We start from the raw sequence: 21568 nt of genomic DNA, 5'->3' as shown, positions 1-21568 counted from the left end.
GCCATATTGGCTTAGAACAAAATATTGACTCAGCAAGTCAATATGATTTCCCAAAGTCTGAATGGAATGCAAGCTGCATCCAACAGTGCTCAAGAGGCATCTTCTGAAGAAGAAGCTTATGATCCTGAGAACCCTGCAATAGCAGAGGTGAATTACTTAGGTAAACCTTATGGAAACACCTATAACTCATCATGGAGAAATCATCCAAATTTCTCATGGAAGGATCAAAAGCCTCAACAAGGCTTTAATAATGGTGGAAGAAATAGGTTTAACAATAGTAAACCTTTTCCATCATCCACTCAGCAACAGACAGAGAATTCTGAACAAAATACTTCTAATTTAGCAAACTTAGTCTCTGATCTATCTAAGGCCACTGTAAGTTTCATGAATGAAACAAGATCTTCCATTAGAAATTTGGAAGCACAAGTAGGCCAGCTGAGTAAAAGGATCATTGAAATCCCTCCCAGTACTCTCCCAAGCAATACAGAAGAGAATCCAAAAGGAGAGTGCAAGGCCATTGACATAAGCAAAATGGCCGAACCCAAAGAGGGAGAGGAGGACGTGAATCCCAAGGAGGAAGACCTCCTGGGACGTCCAGTGATCAATAAGGAGCTTCCCTCTGAGCAACCAAGGGACTCAGAGGCTCATCTAGAGACCATAGAGATTCCATTAAACCTCCTTATGCCATTCATGAGCTCTGATGAGTATTCCTCTTCTGAAGAGAATAAGGATGTTATTGAAGAGCAAACTGCCAAGTTTCTTGGTGCAATCATGAAGCTAAATGCCAAATTATTTGGCATTGATACTTGGGAAGTGGAACCTCCTTTGTTCATCAATGAACTAAGTGATCTGGATCAACTGACATTGCCTCAGAAGAGATAGGATCCTGGAAAGTCCATGATACCTTGTACTATAGGCACTAGGATCTTTAAGGCTCTGTGTGACCTTGGTTCAGGGATAAACCTCACACTACAAGAAAAACACCCATTCAGGTACACTTGAAAAGTATAGCTAAAAGTGAAAAAAAAAATGATGCCTTAGGCTAACGGCTACGCTTTTTGGGCTACGGCTACGCTTTTTGGGGTGATTCCTATTCGGCCGTTGCCTATTCTCAAAGGCTACGCTTTTCTGCACCAAGGGCTACGCTTTTGGCGTTTGGGAATAGGCTACGCTTTTCAAGTGATTCTGTCCAGGATCAAAGGCTACGCTTTTCAGCTTTCATTTTTCTAGAATAGGCTACGCTTTTCAACGCTACTGCATCACTTGTAAAGCGTAGCCACATTGTATACCATAGCTACTTTTTATAAGCGTAGCCCTAGATCCCTCTTTTTTTTTTGTATACTATAGCTACTGTATATAAGTGTAGCCTTAGGTCCCTCATTATTTTTTTTTATTTTCTATATATATATATATATATATATATATATATTCTAATAATTTTTTTCTAAAACCTAATATTTAGTAATATGATTAATTATTACATGTATAATAATTTTGCATTTTTATTTGAATGAATTGAATATTATAAAATAAAAATAAATACATAATTATACTAAATAATTTCTTTAAATGAATACATAATTCTAGCCTACGTGTTAGCGTCTTTTTGAGACTGCTGAGAACAATTTGCGAGTCCTTGCTGCCCAAGACAAATAAAAAAGAATTGCTGTATATAATGCTTCCATGACTCTTTGAAGTTCCTTGCTATGAGAAGCCTTCATGTTTCATGAACATTGCATAAAGCAGCTCATTCCATGTATCAGGTACACCAGACAGACACCAGTGGCTGCAATCTTGCCGATGGAGTGCCGCCGTGCTGCCATTCGGACCAAGATAGTAGATTGATGAGTGTCCATCTTTTCTCTGAGCTGTCATCTCTGTTATATTCAATATTTTCAACTTGACAAGTTCAGTGCTGTTTTTATGTGATGATAGCAATGAATTGCCTATTTTGAATTGTGACCAGTTATCATTAGGCACTAATGACAAGTTAAGCTCTGGCAGTGTTTTCAAATGACAACTTCCACCGCTTCTCCAATCTCCACTTCTATTCATACATTATTGGATAAATATATGTAAAACTTGGAAGGCAAAATATAAATCATAACAATTGTTGCAACAAATTACAAACCTGAAGTGCACGGGTGCATATGTACGAAAGAAAACTTGACTCTTGTTAAGATCTACAGTATCTTGTATCCAATTCAACACTGTCTCCATTGACTTCCTATATGCATCTTCCACCTTCATTTCCATCTTAACTTCCATACCTTGTTGGAAATAACAGCCCCTGAGCAAATATGAAAAGGTTTGTTTATAGGTTTGTTTATCGAGATTCCAGAATTAATCCATGTATTAAATGATTCTTAACAGTTAGCACAACACTGCTACCAGCTCAAACAACTAAACCAAAATAACTGTAAAAATTACAGACAAAAAAATTGTAATTGCCATGCAACCATTTAACCACAAATTCAGCACAATCATCATTTAGCAAGAATTAAATTGATATAATCAAACAGATTTGGGACCTAGCAGCAGCAGCAATTAAATCATTCAAGAGATAACGGTAAAACAACAAAATAGGGTAGGAAAAAAAAGACAACCTAAAAGAAGGTGGAAATTAGGGTAGAACCGGATAGCACAGGACAGAATAGCAGCAGGTAGAATCGAAGAAAAGGAATTTGTGAAACAGCAGGCAAAGACAGCAGACGTTGGTGGTGTTGGGTGAACCACCAAATTTTGCTCCTGAAAAGGAAACACAATTATGTCCACTGGCAGGTCTCCATAGGAACAGTTTACTAAGTTTTTAAAAATCATAGGGACGCATCAAAGATCTTATTATTGCTTCATCAAAGGACATATGCTCAGGATCTTAGATTTAACAATTTTTTCTATCTTATATTTACTTAATTTTAATTAATAACTTCAAACTTAACTACTTAAAGCATGCGCTACTCAATCATTTTTTCCATGAAATGGAATTTTGTAACTCATCAATATGTTCATATATTTCTCTGTACATAAGCCCCCATATTAGGCATTCACTTTGGCTTCATTCAAAATTTTAGTTGAACCTCAGATAGAAAAGAGAAATAAAGCTGGCAGAAACATACCAAGATAAAGTCTTATTGGATGTTGAAAGATAGTTCACGAGCATACCCAAATTTCTCTTGAGGACGCCACGAACTACACTTGAAGTCTGAAAGGGGAGGGGGGAAATGAAAAAATCATCCTCGACAAAACATTAAGGTGTATTGACAGGTATTAGTCATCTTAAATTTTTCTCTTTAAACCATACTCACAACCAGCAAAGCATACAAAATTAAAGATGATTTTTTAAATGTAGAGGTTTCATAGTTGTTTCATGTAGGCTACCTTTATCACCACATCTTTTATGGAAAGACTCATGGAAGTTTATAGCATCATCTGAGAAAAAGTACCTAAAGAAGTCTTCAACCTTTATCTACAGAGTTTACAGCACACCTGTGTATTCTTCTGGGACTGCACATTAGAAAATAAGCTCAGATCAGCAGAGGTTTTGAAAAAATATGATGGATTAATAAAACATATTATAAGTTAAATACAATAGACATTTTTTTTATCTTTTTTATAAAAGAATAATTTCATTAAGATTTAAGGAGAAGGATAATATGATAAAAAAGCAAAACAAAGGATTCATCTATAAAGCATGGCTTTTCAAATCCTAAACACAATGGGCATGAAAAATTGATCAATTTTGCTTAGGCAAAGTTTCCTAGGGTTATATATTTAATATTTTTTAACTTCTCAGACCATAAATAAACAGAGGGGTTGGAGAATTTCAAAGACGGGATCAATCAAATCCGTTTACCAACTTCTATTTGTAAGAAATCCCATTTCAATTTGGTTTCCTTTCTTATCAACAACAGAACCAACTTTCCCACCAATAAAAGTCCTCGACTCATATATATCCACCTGATCGAGAGCAATTAGAAGTAAACATACTAGATAAAATGCATTAGCTAGAATATCCTAATAAATTTAACACCATAATTGTGTTAAGAAACTGACCAAATCACTCCCCTTTGCTTCAAAAATCAAGTTTACCATGTACACCATAACATCCAATTTCAAAATAACATTTTCTTCGTTCCATACTGATAAGTCGCTTTGACTTTTCACATATATTCATAAATCAAAGTATCAAAATAACTTATAAAATATGAAATGGAGGAAGTGTGATATTAAAGATTAAAGGAGTTGAACCTCGTGTCCTTGATCCAAGAGTTCCACTGTAGTTGACATGCCAGAAAGCCCAGCTCCAATGATGGCAACTTTCAACTTTGGTCCTCGATAATGTTCTGGCTCCGGCGAAAACAACCCTTTTGGCGCTGGCAGGAAACCATTTCATTTGTCAAACTTACAACTCAGCTCAATTACTTAATAACTAAACCTGGTAACATGGCAAACCAGATTCATTCATAAGCTCACACCACTCCCCTATGATATGTGTTGCGTACTCAGGTTTGAGACTTGATTAGGGTCAATAGTGTGACTACTATATAGACATCACTCAAAATCCATTCACAATAGACAATAAAAACTGAACCAAAAGGTTTAGTGTGACTACTATATAATGTCTGATATCAAAGTCTGTCCACATCCTCAATCTAATTTCAGATACTATATAATGTCTCATATCAAATATGCATGCAACCACAATAATGGAGCTGAGAAATGAGAAGTTACCTGGCTCACTGAGCAAACACTGCGTTTCCTGTTGAGATCAAAGAGCTAGAGAGAGAGTGATCAAAACAATCTAAAGCTCATGGCAGCCACCAAATTTTGCTCCTGAAAAGGAAACACAATTTTGGACGAAGAAAATTATTAATCCTCAACATGCATTTGGATTCAATCTCAATGAATAAGCTAATGAAAAAACCAACCATGAACAAAAGGAGAAATGATACATATTGATATTCCTAGATATTGTAGTATAAATTTTACACAAATTTAAAAGTCCAGTATAAAATTATAAATACAAAAATGACAAGCATATCTCATTCAAATTAATTTTCAACCACATCCAATAATAATATCCTAAATTCCAAATTTAAAAACAAGGCAATATACAAAAATAATTAACAATTAGAATAATAAAACCAAATTAACAAAGACCAGTGAAGCATAGATTTCCAATCTCTCAAGCCAAACTTCTAATTGTATAACGTGAAACTTGTTTTTCTAAAAATCTGACATTGAAAGTGCATAAATTGCACTCCAACTATATATACTGCATGTTGGAGTTATAGGCTATATGTTATCCTAAACTGAACTGCATGTGATCTCATGGTTTCTATTTATATTTATTTATTTTTTGTTATGATAAATTATATCTAAGAAGGTAGTGGGCCTAAGGCTCCATTTGGATATTGTCCTGAGACATAAATACAGAGACGGAGATGGTGACATTAGGGATAGAGACATACTAAATTGTCAAAATCTTGTTTGGTAAAAATAAAGACCAAAAAAATTTAAAAGTCATTTTTGTTCCCATCTCCTTACCATCCACACCAAACTACCATCTACCTTCTTCCAACACCATTCTTGACCTATAAAAATTTCCGTCTCTCTTCCAACACCATTCTTAAACCTTTCACCTGTATTATAGTCATTAACTAAGTTTGAGTTTAGTAAGCGATGACCCTTCATGGTTTATGTAGCATGTGGTATATTTAATTGTTCAATGCTTTTTTGAAGACTCGTGTTATGCAACACCTCAAAATAGACTATTTTGTCCCATTTTTCTTCTGGCTGGCAAATAATTGCTCAATCACAGGGATGAACAGATTGGCAGTAATAATGTTTAAAAATGTGGGTTGCTGATGTTAGGGATGAGAAGTGTACAAAAGAGAAATATTGGATATGTTGTTGCAGTAGTGATGACTGATGAATACAAAACTGTGAGATAAGATAAAAGTAACTATATCACTATAAAATTCAGAAGTAAAAAGAATATTAAGGCAACTAACCCTTAGCTTCCTATCTTTATGTTGAGATAAGATGAAAGTAACTATATCACTGGAAATTACATAAGCAGGCCCATTTGCATAAGGAGGATATACTTCTTCTGGCCACTCCTGCAACAATAAAATGTAAGACATCAGAACAAAACAGAAAACACAACACCATTCTTCTGAAATGGTCAAACATATGAAATTATATTTAAGTCAATGATGATATCAAAGAAAAAAATAAGTCAACTATATAAAAGAAAAATAAGCATGAAAGGTCACTACATCTTAAAAAAAGGTATTGGTATATACTATATATTACTAATAATGACATAATAATAGTAATGGATGCACAACTCATGTATTTGGTAGCTGTCATACCTCATTAAACCAATTTGAGACAAAGCTAGTTCTTAATTTAATCATTTCATCATTTTTCTTTGAAATAGCTCTCAATATCTCTCTCCGGGGAGTGCAACCCCTTCTCTTTGTTTGACATTCCTTAATAGAATGTTGAACCAACACAGATTCTTTCTCTATTCCTGTTCAGCAGAGACAATGGGCTCCTTAAAAACTAGCTTAGTCTTGTTTCATACACCTAAAATTGAGACTTTCAACTTCTTAACTGTAGATTGCAGGTAAGTTTCTAGTGATCTCTTTTTAATCAAAAACCCTCCACTGCATTTGGATTCAGTCTCGGTAACAAAATACAGAGAAAATAGACAAGCTATATATTAAATCACAGTTCACAAACCCTAAAATACCACACATCTTCATCAACAACAGCGTGCATGTTATCAAATTACAGTTCACAAACCCATATTTCGCAGATTTAAACCCCCAATTAAAACCCCTAAAATAGGAACCCTAAGCCTCTGTAATTTCAGAACCAAATAGAAATCAATACATACCTATTCAATGATGTGAGCACAGCGATCACGATGATGAGAAGCACGGAGATGACATTGGTGAGAGCGGCGCAGCGACGATGGTGAGGGCGGCACAGCGACGATCAGTGCAAGCGATGGCGAAGAGGAGCGACGGTCAGTAGAGGTTTCTTCTTGTAGTGAAAGTGAGAGGGAATGGCGAGAGTGAGAGGGTCAATGGCGAGACCGAGAGTGAGAGGGTCAATGGCGAGAGTGAAGAGAGTGAGTTGGGAGCGACGATGGTGAGCTTTGGAGGCAGGCAGGGTTTCTACTTCACGATGAAGGTGATGAAGAGACTGAGTGATGAAGCCATGAAGGTGCTTTGGAGTGAGAGGGTTTACAAAAGTGGATGAACCTGCTTTGGAGGTGATGAGTGAGATTTGGAGGGAATGGCAAAAATTTTATTAAGTGTCATCGGTTTGCTTTCACGAAAATGAGGAAGAAAATTTACTAAGTGTTAAGTTTTTGGCTCTACATACATTAGGCATCATTTTTAAAAAGCACCTAAAACTTAATAAATAGGCTATCCTTTAAAAGCGTCTCCTTTGATATGAAAAGTGAACCTATAGATGTCAACCTACGGCTACACTTTATAAGTGATTTCTATAATACCTAAGGCTACGCTTTATAAATGATGTCATATTTGTGTATCCTTTTCTCTTATAAAAAGGTATCACGGAGAAAAGCGTAGCCTATTTTCTCTATTACAGAGAGGGGCATGACACTACAAGAAAAATACCCATTCAGCCACACTTTTTTTAAGCTACATTTGAAAAGCGTAGCCTATTCTAGGAATAGGCTACGCTTTTCAAATGTAGCTTAAAAAAAGTGTGGCTGAATGGGTATTTTTCTTGTAGTGTCATGCCCCTCTCTGTAATAGAGAAACTGGGAATCTATGGGGTGCAAGCTGCTAAAATCTCATTAGAGATGGCAGATAATTCCAGAAAATAGGCTTATGGACAAGTAGATGACATGTTAGTAAAGGTTGAAGGCCTTTACATCCCTGCTAATTTCATAGTCTTAGATACTGGAAAGGAAGATGATGAATCCATCATCCTGGGAAGACCTTTCCTAGCCACAGCAAGAGCTGTGATTGATGTGGACAGAGGAGAACTAGTCCTTCAATTGAATGAGGACAACCTTGTGTTTGTAACTCAAGGATCTCTCTCTGCAACCATGGAGAGGAAGCATGAAAAGCTTCTCTCACTACAGAGTCAACAAGAGCCCCCACAATCAAACACTAAGTTTGGTGTTGGGAGGCCATATCCAAACTCTAAGTTTGGTGTTGGGAGGTCTCAACAAAGCTCTGCACATCTGTGAGGCTCCATGAGAGCCCACTGTCAAGCTATTGACATTAAAGAAGCGCTTGTTGGGAGGCAACCCAATGTTTATTTATCTAATTCTATTATTGTTTTTCATGTTTTCTTAGGTTAATGATCATGTAGAGTCACAAAATAAACAAAAAATTTGAAAACAGAATCAAAAACAGCAGAAGAAAAATCACACCCTGGAGGAGCATCTGTCTGGCGTTCAGCGCCAGAACAGAGCATGATTCTGGCGCTGAACGCCCAAAATGGGCAGCTTCTGGGCGCTGAACGCCCAGAACAAGCATGGTTATGGCGTTCAATGCCAGAAATGGCTAGTAAATGGGCGTTGAACGCCCAAAATGGGCACCAACCTGGCGCTGAACGCACAGAGTTGTGTGCAAGGGTATTTTACATGCCTAATTTGGTGCAAGGTTGTAATTCCTTGAACACCTCAGGATCTGTGGACCCCACAGGATCATCTCAGGATCTGTGGATCCCACAGGATCCCCACCTACTTCCACTCACTTCTTCTCACCCCTCTTTCACATAATCCCATAAACACTCTTCTCCAAAACCCTTCACCTATCACCTCCATCCCTCTTCCCTATTAACCCTTCACCACTCACATCCACCCACTCTTCCCCATAAACCTACCTCATAAACTCCACCTACATTCAAAATTCAAAACCAATTTCCCACCCAAACCCACCCATATGGCCGAACCTTAAACCCCCCTCCCTTCGCTATATAAAGCCCTCCATTCTTCATCAAATTCACACAACACACCCCTCTATACCCTTCTTGGCCGAAACACACTTCACCCATCTTCTCCATATTTTCTTCTTCTTCTTCCTCTATTCTTTCTTTTATTGCTCGAGGGCGAGCAATATTCTAAGTTTGGTGTGGTAAAAGCATAAGCTTTTTGTTTTTCCATTACCATTGATGGCACCTAAGACCGGAGAATCCTCTAGAAAGGGGAAAGGGAAGACAAAAGCTTTCATCTCCGAGTCATGGGAGATGGAAAGGTTCATCTCCAAAGCCCATCAAGACCACTTCTATGATGTTGTGGCCAAGAAGAAGGTGATCCCCGAGGTCCCTTTCAAACTCAAAAGAAATGAGTATCCGGAGATCCGACATGAAATTCAAAGAAGAGGTTGGGAAGTTCTAACAAATCCCATCCAACAAGTCGGCATCCTAATGGTTCAAGAGTTCTATGCCAATGCATGGATCACCAAGAACCATGATCAAAGTAAGAACCCGGATCCAAAGAACTACGTTACAATGGTTCGGGGGAAATACTTAGATTTTAGTCCGGAGAATGTGAGGTTGGCGTTTAACTTGCCCATGATGCAAGGAGATGAATGCCCCTACACTAGAAGGGTCAACTTTAATCAAAGGTTGGACCAAGTCCTTATGGACATATGTGTGGAAGGAGCTCAATGGAAGATTGACTCCAAAGGCAAGCCGGTTCAACTAAGAAGATTGGACCTCAAGCCTGTGGCTAGAGGATGGTTGGAGTTTATTCAATGCTCAATCATTCCCACTAGCAACCGATCTGAAATTACTGTGGATCGGGCCATCATGATTCATAGCATCATGATTGGAGAGGAAAAGTCATCCCCCATGGCAAGGCTAGCTTTTCCTCATCTTATCTGCCATCTATGTTACTCAGCTGGAGCTTTCATAGAAGGAGACATTCCTATTAAGGAAGAGAAGCCCATCACTAAGAAAAAGATGGAGCAAGCAAGAGAGCCCATTCATGGAGCTCAAGAGGCGCAGGAAGCTCATCACCATGAGATCCCGGAGATGCCTCAAATGCAATTTCCTCCACAAAACTATTGGGAGCAAATCAACACCTCCCTAGGAGAATTAAGAGCCAACATGGGACAATTAAGGGTGGAACATCAAGAGCACTCCATCAAGAACATCATTGGTTCCTCAAGAAGGAAACGCCACCATCACTAAGGTGGATTCATTCCTTGTTCTTATTTCTTCTGTTTTTCGTTTTCTATGTTATGTGCTTATCTGTGTTTGTGTCTTCATTACATGATCATTAGTAGTTAGTAACTTTGTCTTAAAGTTATGAATGTCCTATGAATCCATCACCTCTCTTAAATGAAAAATGTTTTAATTCAAAAGAACAAGAAGTACATGAGTTTCGAATTTATCCTTAAACTTAGCTTAATTATATTGATGTGGTGACAATGCTACTTGTTTTCTGAATGAATGCTTGAACAGTGCATATGTCTTTTGAAATTGTTGTTTTAAGAATGTTAAATATGTTGGCTCTTGAAAGAATGATGACTAGGAAACATGTTATTTGATAATCTGAAAAATCATAAAAATGATTCTTGAAGCAAGAAAAAGCAGCAAAGAACAAAGCTTGCAGAAAAAAAAGTAGGCGAAAAAAAATAGAAAGAAAAAGAAAAAGCAAGCAGAAAAAGCCAAAAGCTCTTAAAACCAAGAGGCAAGAGCAAAAAGCCAATAACCCTTAAAACTAAAAGGCAAGGGCAAATAAAAAGGATCCAAGGCTTTGAGCATCAGTGGATAGGAGGGCCTAAAGGAATAAAATCCTGGTCTAAGCGGCTAAACCAAGCTGTCCCTAACCATGTGCTTGTGGCGTGTAGGTGTCAAGTGAAAACTTGAGACTGAGCGGTTAAAGTCAAGGTCCAAAGCAAAAGAAGAGTGTGCTTAAGAACCCTGGACACCTCTAATTGGGGACTTTAGCAAAGCTGAGTCACAATCTGAAAAGGTTCACCCAATTATGTGTCTGGCATTTATGTATCCGGTGGTAATACTGGAAAACAAAGTGCTTAGGGCCACGGCCAAGACTCATAACGAAGCTGTGTTCAAGAATCATCATACTGAACTAGGAGAATCAATAACACTATCTAAACTCTGAATTCCTATAGATGCCAATCATTCTGAACCTCAATGGATAAAGTAAGATGGCAAAACTATTCAAGAGGCAAAAAGCTATAAGTCCCGCTCATGTGATTGGAGTTATGTTTCATTGATAGTTTGGAATTTATAGTATATTCTCTTCTTTTTATCCTATTTGATTTTCAGTTTCTTGGGGACAAGCAACAATTTAAGTTTGGTGTTGTGATGAGCGGATAATTTATACGCTTTTTGACATGGTTTTTAGTATGTTTTTAGTAGGATCTAGTTACTTTTAGGGATATTTTCATTAGTTTTTATGTTAAATTCACATTTCTGGACTTTACTATGAGTTTGTGTGTTTTTCTGTGATTTCAAGTATTTTCTGGCTGAAATTGAGGGACTTGAGCAAAAATCAGATTCAGAGGTTGAAGAAGGACTGCTGATGCTGTTGGATTCTGACCTCCCTACACTCAAAGTAGATTTTCTGGAGCTACAGAACTCGAAATGGCACGCTTTCAATTGCGTTGGAAAGTAGACATCTAGGGCTTTCCAGAAATATATAATAGTCCATACTTTGGCCAAGTTTAGATGACGCAAACTGGCGTTCAACGCCAGCTCTCTGTCCAATTCTGGCATCCAGCGCCAGAAAAGGATCCAAAACCAGAGTTGAACGCCCAAACTGGCACAAAAGCTGGCGTTCAACTCCAAGAAGGACCTCTACACGTGCAACACTCAAAGCTCAGCCCAAGCACACACCAAGTGGGCCCCGGAAGTGGATTTATGCATCAATTACTTACTTCTGTAAACCCTAGTAGCTAGTTTATTATAAATAGGACATTTCACTATTGTATTTGACATCCTGAGTTTTATCTTTGGATCATAGTAGTCTTGGTTACTCCGGTTCCCCTCTGGGGCCGAGACCAATGAACTCCATTATCACTTATGTATTTTCAACGGTAGAGTTTCTACACTCCATAGATTAAGGTGTGGAGCTCTGCTGTTCCTCAAAGATTAATGCAAAGTACTACTGTTTTCTATTCAATTCATCTTATTTCGCTTCCAAGATATTCATTCGCACTTCAACCTGAATGTGATGAACATGACAATTATCATCATTCCCTATGAACGCGTGCCTGACAACCACTTCCGTTCTACCTTCGACTGAATGAGTATCTCTTAGATCTCTTAATCGGAATCTTCGTGGTGTAAGCTAGAATGATGGCGGCATTCAAGAGAACCCGGAAAGTCTAAACCTTGTCTGTGGTATTCCGAGTAGGATTCAATGAATGAATGACTGTGACGAGCTCCAAACTCGCGATTGCTGGGCGTAGTGACAGACGCAAAAGGATAGTAAATCCTATTCCAGCATGATTGAGAATCGACAGATGAATAGCTGTGCCGTGACAGGGTGCGTTGACCATTTTCACTGAGAGGATAAGATGAAGCCATTGACAAGGGTGATGCCTCCAGACGATTAGCCGTGCCGTGACAGGGCATTTGGATCATTTTCCCGAGAGAAGACCGAAAGTAGCTATTGACAATGGTGATGTATCACATAAAGCCAGCCATGGAAAGGAGTAAGACTGATTGGATGAAGATAGCAGAAAAGCAGAGGTTCAGAGGAACGAAAAGCATCTCTATTCGCTTATCTGAAATTCTCACCAATGAATTACATAAGTATTTCTATCCCTCTTTTATTATTTAATTTCGAAAACTCCATTATTATTTTATATCCGCCTGACTGAGATTTACAAGGTGACCGTAGCTTGCTTCATACCAACAATCTCCGTGGGATTCGACCCTTACTCACGTAAGGTATTACTTGGACGACCCAGTGCACTTGCTGGTTAGTTGTGCGAAGTTGTGAACCATGGTATTGGCATCATGTTTTTGGCGCCATTACCAGGGAAAGAAAGAGTGATGAATTTTACATAATCAAAGTGTAATCACAATTTCTGTGCACCAATAATGAAAACTAGTATTGATCCATCAAATTACAACAGAGCTCCCTAACCCAATGAAAGGGGTTTAGTTGTTCATAGCTCTGGAAAATGAAAACAAAGATGGAGAATACATGATGAAACTAGAAGTGCAGAGAAAGTAAAATACAGAGAGTAGTTCTATGCCAAGAGGATCCCTATAATTTCCAACTCCCATTTTAATTCAAAGCTACTCCTATATATACTACTCTTCTGATCTTCTAGTTGGCTCTTCAAGTCTTGGGTATGGGCCTTTGGATCTTGAGTTTGAAGCAGTTATCTTCTTCATTGGGCTTAGTTTTACTTGCAGAGAGAAAATGTGAAGTAGGCAGAGACTTTAGCTCAGGACGTTAGTGGTGTTAACGTTTAAGTGGAAATGTGGGTTCGAGAACGTTAGTGACAATCACCTTTTTTACTAACATTCCTCACCAAAGTAAGAGCCACGTTAACTCCAACGTTAGTGGCACAAACGTTGCTACTAACGTTGCCTCTTTGTCCTTCGCACACGTTATTGGGACTTACCTTTCCCAATAACGTTGAGAAGTCTCCCCCTTTCCTACGTTAGAGTCCACGTTAACTTAGTTAACGTGGCTCTTTTAACATAGGCTTGCCAACCTTCGAGAACGTTAGTGACACTTACCTTTGTCACTAACGTTCCAATGTGCCCCTATTTCTCACGTTAGAGTCCACGTTAACTAGGTTAACGTGGCTTCTAACGTGGCCATGCTAGCCATCTCCAACGTTAGTGACAAAGTTGAGTGTCACTAACGTTGGCTCATCATTCCCTTATCCACGTTAGCTTCCACGTTAACTAAGTTAACGTGGGAGTTAACGTGGCTCATAGTAGCTTGTGTGGGTTCATTCCAACGTTAGTGACAATGTTAGGTGTCACTAACGTTGGCGATCACATTCTTGCTTCACGTTAACTTCCAAGTTAACTAAGTTAACATGGGAGTTAACGTGGCTTATGGAGGCTTGGCCAACGTTAGTGACAAAGGTGAATGTCACTAACGTTGGCTTCTCTCTTGCTTCTTAACGTTAGAGCCCACGTTAACTAAGTTAACGTGGCTCTTAACGTGGCCACTTATGAGCTTGGTCCAACGTTAGTGACAAAGGTAAGTGTCATTAACATTGGCTCCATTTCCTTTCCTCTACGTTAGAGTTCACGTTAACTTAGTTAACGTGACTCTTAACGTGGGCAATGATGGCTTCGAGAGCGTTATTGGCGATTACTTTTCTCATTAACTTTGCAAGTTACTCCCATTCCACGTTAGGAGTTACGTTAATTAGATTAACGTGGCTGCTAACGTGGTTCTTCCTTGCTTCCTTTGTCCTGAAATCAAGCAATAGAGTGCATCAAAGTTCTAGTCCAAGTCATGGGAAGTACAACATCCAATTTGTCATTAAATTCATGCAAAATCCTCATGAAATCATGTAAAGTGCACAATGTATGCTTGAATCAAGATGTAAGTGAATATCTACCCAAAACTAGCTTATTTTCTAAGGAAATGCATGAAACTACCCTAAAAATAGTAAAGAAAAGGTCAGTGAAACTGGCCAAAATGCCTTGGCATCACAACACCAAACTTAAAGCTTGCTTGTCCCTAAGCAAGTATTGGAACAAGAGAATGATGAATGGAATGCCAAGAGAAATAAGTCATTCTTGTGGAGGTCATGTCCCTGGTTTTATGGTGGTTTCATGCATAGCAACTTAGATTCATTCCTTTACTGGCTTTCAGACCTTTATCATGTCCTAGAATACTCACTGTGATTGCATCCCATGAGACTTTTATTCATTGATCCTTTTGTTGTTATTTCAGGGCTTATTTGTGTTCTTAGGCTAAGTGCTCTGTAAGGGGGTGACTCTTTAAGATAAGCTTTCAGCCAACACTCCCGAACCAGTTGGTTCAAGGTGCTAGGTGTTAAGACACCCCTAAGGACTTACTCCCTCAAGTCTCTTTCCCCCATACATACACACCACAGGCATATAGTTTATTTATTTTCTTTTCTTGAGACCTTGGTGTCCAGTACCTCTTTGGGTTACTAAATGCTCTGTGGTGAAGGTTACTCTTGATAGTGGACTTTCAGCTGATAATCCCGAGTTAGTTAACCCAAGTTACCAAGTGATAAGGCACCCCTAAGAGCTTATTCATCCAAGTAGATCCCTCACACAGGAGCACCACAGACACATGCCTCAAGATTAAAACCATTGGTGCCTAGCCTTATTGCTTACTCTTTTTCTTTTATTTTTCAACCTTTATTGTTCTTTCCCTTTTTCTTATTAGGATCTTCTTATTTAGCTAGTCTCATGGGGTGTGTCTCAAGCATAGTATTCATGACAGATAGTTGTCCTCCCACCTGGTGGTTGAACCAACTTAGCTATCTTATGACTATACCATAAACTCATGAACTTACTCCATAGTGTGAACTCCTCTCTGGTCTTTTGTAAAAACTCATTCTCTTTTTCATTTGATTTAAAGTGACAAGCATACAAGTAAGCAAAGTAAGGATGCAGTGACATAAAGACTAGCAAACATAGACCTATTCAACCAAAAACATAAAAGACAGAATTGAAAAAGGTTCCAATTAACGAGTCACTATTGATCAAAAGTGCATTCGGACTTCCAATTTCAACATTCTAAGTACAATGGAATTAAGTAACAATGCAACCTTCGGGTGATGATTTCTAGTTGCCCTCTTTTTTTGTCATCATCCTAGTCTTTGCTACCTCACTTCCTTGGGTGAAGGTGCACCATTTCCTCATAAGATTCCTGCAAAGTTATTGGAAGTTGCTTGTTCCCAAAGCACTTGAGAAATAGTTAGCTTGCATGTATGCTTGTGACTTCTGACTTTAATTTGGTGTGTGAACACCAAACTTAGTTCCTTGCCCAGTGCAAAACATTGTATATATGCAGAGAACCTCATATCTTGTTATTAACAAAACAATGATTACCTAAATTCTAACTACATCTAAGTGGTTTCCCTTGATTGGTTGGAGATGGCAATGTTCTTTGGGAGTGGAGTGTGATTCTAACTAATATCCTTTGGTGGAACACCAAACTTAGAATTACACTTTTACTCTTGGATTGTGTTGGTGTGGAACACCAAACTTAGCTCCTCGCAATACAGGGGAAACAGCTTGTGACCTTTATTAAAATAAAGCTGAAAAGAAAACTACCTGAGGTTGGATTGCCTCCCAACAGAGCGCTCTTTTACCGTCGCTAGCTCGACGATTCCTCCTTTACCTGAGATGATACTGTACTCTGGGGTTTTCCCCCATGTTGCCCAGATAATGCTTGAGTCTTTGTCTGTTCACTGTAAAAGTCCTCTCTGAACCTTCATCCATGATTTTGATGTGTCCATATGGCGAAACTTTTGTGACAAGAAAACGGCCGGACCACCTTGATTTGAGTTTTCCTGGGAACAGTCTCAATTTGGAATTGTAAAGGAGTACTAGCTGCCCCTTTTCGAAACTCCTGGGTGAAAGATGCAGGTCATGTCTTCTCTTTGCCTTCTCTTTATACATCTTGGTATTTTCATAGGCTTGTGACCTGAATTCCTCCATCTCATGCAGCTGCAAGATCCTCTTTGCACCAGCAGCAATGCTGTCAAAATTTAGTATCTTAATAGCCCAGAGAGTTTTGTGTTCCAGCTCCAGTGGTAAATGACAAGCTTTCCCATACACTAGTTGATATGGGGACATTCCAAGTGGTGTTTTGAATGCTGTTCTGTATGCCCAAAGAGCATCATCCAGCTTCTTCGACCAATCCTTTCTTGATGCACCCACAGTCTTTTCCAAAATCCTCTTTAGCTCTCTGTTGGATATCTTAGTTTGTCCACTTGTTTGGGGATGGTAAGGCGTGGCTACCTTGTGTTTTACCCCATATCGTAGGAGAAGAGCTTCTAGTGGTCTGTTACAAAAATGGCTCCCTCCATCACTGATGAGTGCTCGTGGGACTCCAAACCGGCTAAAGATATTCTTCCTGAGGAAGTTCATGACCACCCTGTTATCATTCGTTGGGGTTGCAATAGCCTCTACCCACTTGGAAACGTAATCTACTGCTACCAAGATGTACTTGTTTGCATATGAGGTTGGGAATGGTCCCATGAAATCAATTCCCCACACATCAAACAATTCCAGTTCCAAGATGAAATTTTGTGGCATCTCATTTCTTTTGGGCAAGTTTCCAGATCTTTGGCATTCATTGCAGCTCTTTACTAGTTCTTTGGCATCCTTGAAAAGGGTGGGCCAAAAGAATCTGCTTTGTAACACTTTTGCTGCAGTTCTGTCCCCTCCAAAGTGGCCTCCATAGCATGAGCCGTGGCAATTCCATAGGACCTCTCGTCCTTCTTCTTCCGAAATACATCTCCTAAGGATTCCATCTGAACACTTCTTGAAGAGATATGGCTCATCCCAGACAAAGTATTTTGCATCATTCATGAGCTTCCTTTTTTGATGTTTATTGATCTCTGGAGGTAAGGCCCCAGTTGCCTTGAAGTTGGCAATGTCTGCGAACCATGGTGCTTTGTGAACTGTCATCAACTGCTCATCAGGAAGAGCTCGTTCACACTTGTATCATGTGCTCCACCTTTATCATGAGGAATCCTGGATAGGTGATCTGCTACCTTGTTCTCCACTCCTTTCTTGTCTCTGATTTCAATATTGAATTCCTACAGCAATAAGATCCATCTTATTAGTCTTGGTTTTGATTCTTGCTTGGCAAACAAATATTTAAGTGCTGTGTGATCTGTAAAAACAATCACTTTAGCACCAATGAGGTATGATCTAAACTTGTCAAATGCAAAAACTATTGCTAGTAACTCCTTTTCAGTAGTGGTATAATTTCTTTGAGTATCATTAAGGACTTTGCTAGCATAGTATATCACATGGACTAAGTTGTCTTTCCTCTGTCCTAACACTGCCCCAACTGCAAAATTAGATGCATCACATATCAATTCAAATGGTAAATTCCAATCAGGTGGGGAAATGTTAGGAGCAAAGGACAACCTCATTTTCAAATTTTTAAAGGCTAACATGCATGTTTCATCAAAGATAAATGGTGTATCAGATACAAGGAGATTGCTTAAGGGTTGGCTATCTTTGAAAAATCTTTAATAAACCTTCTGTAAAAACCAGCATGCCCCAAAAAGCTCCTAATTGCCCTGACATCACTGGGTGGAGGCAGTTTTTCAATAAGTTCTACTTTAGCTCTGTCAACCTCAATGCCTTGGTTAGAAACTTTGTGACCAAGGACTATTCCTCCTGTCACCATAAAGTGATATTTCTCCCAGTTCAAGACCAGATTGGTCTCTTGGCATCTTTTCAATACCAAGGCGAGGTGATGTAGGCAACTAGGGAAGAAATCTCCGAATACCGAGAAATCATCCATAAAACTTCAATGAATTTTTCTATCATATCTGAAAAGATAGAAAGCATGCAGCGTTAGAAAGTCGCAGATGCATTACATAGCCCAAATGGCATGCGCCTGTAGGCAAACACTCCATATGGGCAAGTGAATGAGGTTTTCTCTTGATCCCTGGGATCAACCACTATTTGGTTATATCCTAAATAACCGTCGAGAAACAATAATATGCGTGCCTTGCAAGTCTTTCCAACATCTGATCCATGAATGGAAGGGGGAAATGATCTTTTCGTGTAGCCTCATTGAGCTTCCTGTAGTCTATGCACATCCGCCATCCTGTGACTGTCCTTGTAGGAATTAGTTCGTTCTTCTCATTGGGAACCACGGTAATTTCTCCCTTTTTTGGGACGACATGCACGGGGCTAACCCAGGGGCTGTCTGAAATTGGGTAGATTACCCCCCTTGCCATAACTTCATAACTTCCTTCTGTACCACTTCCTTCATGATTGGGTTCAACCTCCTTTGGGATTGAATGGATGGTTTGGCATCATCTTCCAGCAGTATCTTGTGCATGCATATGGCCGAACTTATCCCCTTCAGGTCAGCAAGTGTCCAACCAATGGCATCCTGTGCTGTCGCAGTACTTTGATCAGTTCATCTTCTTGATCTTTGCTGAGGCATGAGCTTATGATCACTGGGTAATTTTCATTTTCTCCTAAGTATGCATATTTGAGAGTGGGTGGCAGTGCTTTGAGTTCAAGTTTAGGTGCTTCTGACTTTTCGTTCTCTTCCTTTGGTGCACCTAGTATGCCAATTTCTGTCGTTGCAACCTCTTCACTTGATGTACACTCTTCCTCTATTATTCTTTCGGGCTCTTCAGACTCTTCTTCATCAAAACTCTCCTGCACTTCCTCTTCAAGTGAGTCCAACCTCATACATTCCCCCAGTTGTTCTTGTGGGTAACTCATGGCCTTGAACACATTGATTGTCATCTTTTTATTGTGTAATCTCAAGGTGAGATCACCTTTTTGGACATCAATGACAGCTCCAGCAGTGGCCAAGAATGGCCTTCCTAGGATAATGGAGGTCTTGGCTTCCTCCTGCATGTCCAGCACTACGAAGTCGCGGGAATATGAAGTCTCCCACTTTCACCAGCAAATCCTCTACTACACCATGAGGGAATTGAACGATCTGTCTGCCAACTGTAAGGCAATTTTTGTTGGTTTAGCCTCCTCTATCTTCATTTTCCTCATCATAGCTACTGACATCAAATTGATGCTGGCTCCTAAGTCACAAAGAGCTTTCTCCACTGTGATTTCCCCTATAATACAAGGGATTTGAAAACTCCCAGGATCCTTCAATTTCTGGGGCAGTTTATGCTGAATGATAGAACTACATTCTTCGGTTAGTATCACTGTCTCGTTGTTCTTCCAGCTTCTCTTCTTAGTCATGAGCTCCTTCAAGAACTTGGCGTAGAGTGGCATTTGTTCTATTGCTTCAGCAAAGGGTATGTTGATTTGCAGTTTCTTGAAGATTTCCAAAAATCTTGAAAACTGATTGTCATCTCCCTTATTCTTTAATTGCTGAGGGTATGGGACTCTTGGGACGTCTGGCTTCAGCCTCCTTCCCTTTTGTGAACTCAAAGTGGGAACTCGAGCTTCGTCCTGCTCTTCTTCCTCTTTATTTGAGTCCTCTTCTTGTGGTTTCTAGGGGATTTCCTTCAGTTCCTTCCCACTCCGAAGGGTGATAGCCTGACACTCCTCCCTTTTGGTTGAGTTAGTATTACTGCGAAGGTTGTGGCTGGGGATTTGCTTGAATAAGTAGCCAATTTGTGTCTCAAGTTTCTTGATGGCAGCATCCTGGTTCTGCATATTGGACATCACTTCTTCTCGGAATGCTTTACTGTCTTGAATCTCCTTGCCTATGCCTTCAAGTAGATTCTCAATCCTTGAGAGTCTGTCATCAAATGATGGTAGATTGGGATTAGAGGTGGAAGGATGAGGTAAGTTATTTTGGTTTTGATATGAATGTGGAGAGGTGTTGTTATGGGGGTGTTGATATGGTCTAGATGTGAAATGTTGATGGGCTGCATTGTTGGGATTTGGGCGTCTTTGATCAAGGCCTTGGTCTTATTGATTTCCCCACCCAAAGTTTGGGTGATTCCTCCAGTCAGGGTTGTAGGTCTTGGAGTATGGATCATGGTTTTGCCTAGGTGAATTCCCAATGTAGTTGGCTTGCTCCTGACTACCCTCTGTTCTTCATTCACTCCTTCTTGAGTTGTTGATGAAGTAGTGATTGCTGCTACTTGGTTCCTCTCCATCTTCTTGGTGAGGTCAGCCAGCTACTGGGTAATGAGATTGTTTTGGGCCAGCAGAGCATCTACATTGTTTAGCTCTATCACTCCTCTAGTGTTCCCCTTTCGGAAGCATAGAAGTAGTCATTCTCTGCTACAGTTTCAATGACATTATGGCCTCCTCAATGGTCTTCTTCTTGTTCAAAGATCCTCCGGATGAATGGTCTACTGCTTCTTTGATTCAAAAGAGCCCTCATAGAAAATGTGCAGCTGCACCCATTCATTGAACATATCTGGTGGCATCTCCTTGTTAGTCTTTAACCTCTCCCATACTTCATACAGAGTCTCACCATCTTGTTGCCTGAAGTTTGGACCTCAGCTCTCAGCCTATTGATTGTGAGGGGGAAAATTTGCTAAGATTTGTTCTCCACATCTTCCCAAAATTGTCAAGCCTTCCCATCCTTTGGGAAAGAACTCCCCTAGCCACTTTGGGCTGCGCATCTATCCCTCTGAGTGAGAATGGAATAAGAGCATCATAGGCGTCAGGAATAACCCACTTAGACTTCACTGATTATGGTCACATATCGTCAAGAGCGAGGTGGTTAGATTGTTGATTGAGTGCCGTCCCTTGGACACCCTCCTCCGAACGTAACAGTGTATCTGAACACCAGGGTGTGAGCTGTAGCTTTAGTTCAAAATTGTTGGCGTGGATGGTTGCTTTGAATGCTACTTCCACATATTCTCAGGAAGGTTGTCGGTATTAGGGATGTAATGACTTATATTTTTATCTCTCAGCATGATTGTATCTGTTTTGAGTCTTT

The 21568-nt window shown here is 39.5% G+C and overlaps 1 protein-coding gene across 1 annotated transcript; it reads right to left on the bottom strand.

The window, feature by feature from the left end:
- Window positions 1-1704: 1704 nt before the first annotated feature.
- On the bottom strand, window positions 1705-2256 carry LOC112721443 (protein trichome birefringence-like 11). The gene is made up of 2 exons (XM_025772508.2): window positions 2132-2256; window positions 1705-2047 (listed from the first exon to the last, which is right to left on the bottom strand). The coding sequence occupies exons 1-2, from the start codon at window positions 2254-2256 to the stop codon at window positions 1705-1707; spliced, it is 468 nt and encodes a 155-aa protein (XP_025628293.2).
- Between the last annotated feature and the right edge of the window lie 19312 nt (window positions 2257-21568).

Source organism: Arachis hypogaea, chromosome 11, assembly GCF_003086295.3.
Source record: "Arachis hypogaea cultivar Tifrunner chromosome 11, arahy.Tifrunner.gnm2.J5K5, whole genome shotgun sequence".
NCBI lineage: Eukaryota > Viridiplantae > Streptophyta > Magnoliopsida > Fabales > Fabaceae > Arachis > Arachis hypogaea.
Note: the sequence above shows the minus strand (reverse complement) of the source record. Positions and strands in the feature narration are given on the sequence as shown.

Excerpts from the sequence above, each read along its gene's own strand:
- LOC112721443 (XM_025772508.2), bottom strand. The coding sequence starts at position 2,256 with ATGGAAATGAAGGTGGAAGATGCATATAGGAAGTCAATGGAGACAGTG. Across the intron at positions 2,048-2,131 it reads TATGCACCCGTGCACTTCAG|AAGTGGAGATTGGAGAAGCG; the intron begins GTTTGTAATTTG and ends ATGTATGAATAG.